A 5,345-nucleotide genomic window follows, 5' to 3' on the forward strand; every position below is an offset into this window, starting at 1 on the left:
ATTAAACTATAAACAAAATTTTCATAATTGACTATAAACTATAAATAAAATTTTATAATTTAAAATTATAAGAATTTAATAAACTGTATTTTTTAATTTTCAAAAATTTGATTATTATGATAATATTTGATTACTAAAAAAAATAGATTATAATATTGAAGAATTTATAAATTTAGAAATTTAGAAATACATTTTTTAAAATTACAAGTACTCATTTTGAAATTTGAAATTTGTCTGACAAAAATAATATATAAATGATTATTTAATGAATCATTATCTTTTATTAATAATATTTGAATTTTATGAAATCTTTTGTATTGTATTTGATTCAGATTTATAAATATATGTTAAACTTGATTATTTCATTTAACATTTATAAATATTATGTACATATATGAACGTTTTAATAATATAAATAATATAATAATAATAATATAAATAATTTATAATTGTAAAATTATATTTTATTTAATATCCTCCTAAATATAATAATTTTTCAAATCAATTCATTTGATAACAAAAATTAAATAAAAAAATTAAAATACTTGATAATTAAGTAGAAAATAGTTTATAAGAAGTCTCAAAGTATAAAGGAAATGACAATGTGAATTAGATGATAATAGAAATCAAACGGAGTCCGGAGGTTAATCAAATGAAGCTCGTGTTTTGGATTTATTCAATTAGTTCTTTTTCAACCTTTCAAAAGTGAGTTTCGTGCTATAAAACAGATACTATTTTAATTTATTGGATGTATGATTTAATTTTTTTAAATTATTTTATTTTAATCTTTTCTTAATCTACGTTTCTCTTGTTTAATTTCTTGTGTATTTTCAATTAGACTATATTTCAATTTATTCAATTAATTCGATAATCTTTTATACGATTTATTTTTAAACTTAAAAAAATTATCTTTCGAAATTACTTTTTTAATTTTTTAATAAAAATTTTTATTATAGATACTATATCTATATACCGAATATAATTTTCATTTTTCATTTTTTAATTCTTGGAACTATTATTAAATTTTCAAAATAATATATAAAGTATGAAAATAAGTAAAACATTCAATGATGACAAGAAATGTATTAATGAATATATATAATTTAATATGATATAATTTGTAATTAATAATTAAAATAAATAGGATGATGAACGAAAGGAAACAGAAAGTGAAATGGATAGCCATTTTATGGTATATTTACATACACATTTTAGGAGTGTACGGTATCTGGTTGATGTTCACTTCTGCCAAATGGATAACAATATTCTATAGTAAGAAAATTTTTCTACATCATTTACTTTTCAGAAAATTTTTAATTAATATTATTAATTTTATATTATTTTCAAATCATTTTTTCAACAATGCTTAATAATAGTCATTGATATAATAGTAATTATAATATGGTTACAACAATTTATAATTTTTTTCAAGAAACGAATAATAAAATTAAAAATAATTATATTTAATTCAATCGTATTTAAATATCATAAAATAATTTAACAAGTGAAGAAATAATGATGTTATTATAATATATATAAGATATATATACATTATAAAAAAATATAAAAAATTAAAGAAATAAATGTTATAAAAATTAAGAATTATAATATTATAAAAATATATTATAAAATTAATAATAATTGCATATAGACTATTATAGCTATTAATATTCTGATCGCTCATAAAAATGATCAATAATTTCATTCATTGCAAGTAAACAAATGAAAATATTTCGTTATTCTATCAAATTCCAATATATTATTTCTTTTTTTATAATTTAGCTAATTAATTAATTTTTCAGCAATTTTCATAACAACTATTGGTTGCTTTGGAATGACAGCAGGTGCTCATAGATTATGGGCTCATAAGACATATGAATGCGAAAGTTTGGTTAAACTTTTTCTCATGATCGCTCATACTTCGGCAGGAGTGGTAAATATCTTAAGATCATTGTGTTAATGAAACAATTAGAAAAATGAGACAAATTGTCTTTTTATCTTTTTTATCTAGATATTTACATGTATTTATAAATATTTATATTGTCTATATATATATATATATATAATATATAATAATTTAATAATAAAATTTCGAAAATAAATCAAGTTTCATTAAAGTTATAACAATATGAATAATAATATCTGTCTGTTATATAAAATAAAATTTCAAATAAAGATTTTTTATATCTATTATTTAATCTTTCTTCTTTTTCCATCATCTTTTCTATTAATAAATCTCTCATCTTTATTTTTAATAAATTATAGAATATAGTATACTTTTTATAGGGTTCGATATATAACTGGGTATTATATCACAGAATCCATCATAAATATTATGGAACTGATAAAGATCCTTACAATCACAAGAAGGGATTTCTTTATAGCTACTATATAAGCAATGTATTGTCGCCTAATATGAATCTTGAGGAGATGAAACGTAGTATTGATCTAAGCGATATCGAGAATGATATTTATGTTTATTTTCAAAAGATGTAAGTTTCTTTCTTAAATATGTATTTATATATATATTATATTTATATTTATTATACGAAAAATTTTTTTATACAAAAAATTATAAAATTCTAAATTCTTTTTAGCTGAAACATGTTGCAATGAAAACATCTATATAAATGGTAAGTTTGAGTTAATGGCTTATATAATCTTGGAAATGATACAATGATAATCCAACATATGAGCCATTAATTTAAACTCATTACTATAATTTTGCCTAAGCTGTTTTTTAATTAGACAAAAAAAAATTGCAAATGTAATATTCCATTAAAACAATATTATTCACATATATTATTTTCATATTTTTCGATATTTTATAAAAATTCTTACAAAATATATTTATAATCAAATATTATAATCAATAATTATATAAATATTTATAATCAAATATTTAATTATCATAGTAATTTTCGTTACTTTATTTGTAGCTTCTACTGGCCATTATTTTTAATATTTGGCCTTATATTGCCTTTGAATGTACCATTGGAATATTGGAACGAATCACTGATTGAGACTATATTAATAACAGGATTCTTACGGTTCGCTATTATAATAAATACATCCTGGCTAATGAATAGTGCACTTCTGGTTTGGAATATCAAGGAAGGAGAAAAGTTAATACACATTTCAGATACAATTAGCTTATTATATAAACTATTTTTTAAAATGCCACAAAGTCATGGCATTGTCGTTATTGACAATAATGGTATCCATATTAAATAAAACATTGCAATCATTGAAATAATGAAGAATTTTATGTTATAATTATTTGATTGTATTTATTATATTAAAATAATTGAAAAATTAGTTTATACAAATATAGATGTAATTTTTTTAATTATTTAATTTTTTAATTTTAATTTTAATTTTTTTTTATTAATAATCAGAATACACAACAAATTCTATGAATTAATTTGATTGGCTTGAATACTATTTACTTATAACATGATAATTTTATTAATGAATTTTGTCAATACATATATTAATAAAATTATTCTTTTATTGTTGATTGTTTCACAATTATTTTGATTATTTGAGGAAGCATTTTGAAGTTAAATTAAAATTTATAATATTTATATTGAATATAAAAATTTCATTGTCAAAAAAATTCATTTTTTAATATAAAATTGTTTAATATTAAATTAATTATTGAAATAATATTAAAGAAATGTAAAAATTAATAGACAAATATATAACAATTGAAATGAAAATTTTCAATTTGAAAATTCAAAATTGACCAAAAAAAAGAAATTGAACTAAAAATTAAACTAAAAAAATAAATTGAAATTAGAAATATTCGCATAATTTTATATTATATTTATTATAATCAAAACAAGCATTAATTAATTACAATTTATTAATCTAATTATGATTTCAGGATTCCATTAAAAACTATCAGCATTTTCTTCTTGAAAAAATCATTTTGGCCGAAATATCATTACAAAATTCCATGGGATTGGAAATGTGGTGAATTTGGTATTTATAATGATGACTGGACTACATTCTTTATTAAAATGGCGCACGAACTTAATTTGGTTAATTCGTTGCTAACAGTCGATACTGAAGATATCAGAGATATGCTTCATGAAATGAGTATAAAAGAAATTACTCTTGAAGATGGCCTCGAAAAGTTGAAAAAGAAATCTATATTTAATATGGAGAAAACAAAATTGACAAAAAAGTATTGAATTAAAAATACAAAATTAATTAAACTAAATTAATTCATCAAAATTCAATTTCATTGTTTACATATTTATTTCAAATATTTATTTTATTGACATATTAAATATTACAAAATTTTGAATAAATTTAATTGAATAAATAAAACTAAAAACAATTAAAAAAAAAAGTGTTCCTTATTATATACTTATATATTTTTACGATTTACTATGTTAACATAAAAATTATTCAATTGAATGTCAAAACGATAAGTTAATGATTATTAAAAAAATTCTTTATTTAAGTCTTCAAAAAAAATCTATGCGTTATTTGTATATTTATTAATGTGCATTATTTATTAATTAAGAATATATCCAAATATATTATTTTTTTCATTTTACATCGTTTGAATTATTACATCGATTTTACATCGTTTTAAAATATTTTACCAGAAATTAACATAAATTATTAACAATTATTAATAAAATCTTTTAATAAAATTTTGTTAAAATAGGATGTAATAATTTTTAAAGATATTTAAAAATCATTGCTTCTTAAAAAAATCAATTATATTATTTTCTTTATTTCTTTTTGAAATCAAGCTCTTTTTATTTATTACAATAAAGAAAATCGTCGATTACAAATTTTTTATATCTTTTATTCACCCATTTTTATTAATAAAATTATTAGAAAAAAATAAATTAAAAAGATACCGTATCCTTATTCTTATTTTTTTTTATTTATTAATCTCAGAAAGCGTGAAATATTTCTTTTTTTTTACTTTTGAATAATATTTGGTAAATTTTTTTCTGCAATTTTTATATAATATCATTATTAGATAATGAAGTACAAGAGGTATATCTTTTATAATTTTACATATACTACATGTATACTATATATTATAAATTGTTAATTTTGAAAAATAAAAAAGAATATTATTTTCTATAATACAAAAAGAAATCTTTATATTTGTACTAACAAATTTCTGAAAATAATTATATTGTTTTGAAGTTTGGTAAAAGTACAGTTAATAAAAAATTAATAATTAAAAAAAATATTATTTGAAAATAAATCAACTTTGTATTTCACGCTTTCGTTTTCTAGAATTAAAGTGTTGCAAACAAACAAAAATGGAAGAAGAGAGAAAAAGAAAAATTAAATATATTTGAATTCCC

At 18.3% G+C, this 5,345-nt stretch overlaps 1 protein-coding gene across 2 annotated transcripts; it reads left to right on the plus strand.

Annotated features, from left to right (window-relative positions):
- Positions 1 to 576: 576 nt before the first annotated feature.
- On the plus strand, positions 577 to 4,360 carry LOC102671094 (acyl-CoA Delta(11) desaturase-like). Of its 2 annotated transcripts, none has more exons than XM_006624856.2 (6): positions 577 to 705; positions 1,145 to 1,272; positions 1,803 to 1,933; positions 2,287 to 2,492; positions 2,940 to 3,125; positions 3,890 to 4,360. In XM_006624856.2, the coding sequence occupies exons 1-6, from the start codon at positions 614 to 616 to the stop codon at positions 4,197 to 4,199; spliced, it is 1,053 nt and encodes a 350-aa protein (XP_006624919.1). In that variant the 5' UTR covers positions 577 to 613; the 3' UTR covers positions 4,200 to 4,360. The 2 variants fall into 2 exon arrangements, with proteins under 2 accessions (XP_006624919.1, XP_006624920.1); XM_006624857.1 differs by having other exon boundaries at positions 594 to 728.
- The last annotated feature ends 985 nt before the right edge of the window (positions 4,361 to 5,345 follow it).

This window comes from Apis dorsata, unplaced genomic scaffold (genome assembly GCF_000469605.1).
Source record: "Apis dorsata unplaced genomic scaffold, Apis dorsata 1.3 scaffold_1164, whole genome shotgun sequence".
NCBI classification, from domain to species: Eukaryota; Metazoa; Arthropoda; class Insecta; order Hymenoptera; family Apidae; genus Apis; species Apis dorsata.

Coding starts and splice junctions, on each gene's coding strand:
- LOC102671094 (XM_006624856.2), top strand. CDS start 614: ATGATAATAGAAATCAAACGGAGTCCGGAGGTTAATCAAATGAAGCTC. Junction 1,934..2,286: donor CTCATACTTCGGCAGGAGTG/GTAAATATCTTA, acceptor TACTTTTTATAG/GGTTCGATATATAACTGGGT. Junction 2,493..2,939: donor TATGTTTATTTTCAAAAGAT/GTAAGTTTCTTT, acceptor CTTTATTTGTAG/CTTCTACTGGCCATTATTTT.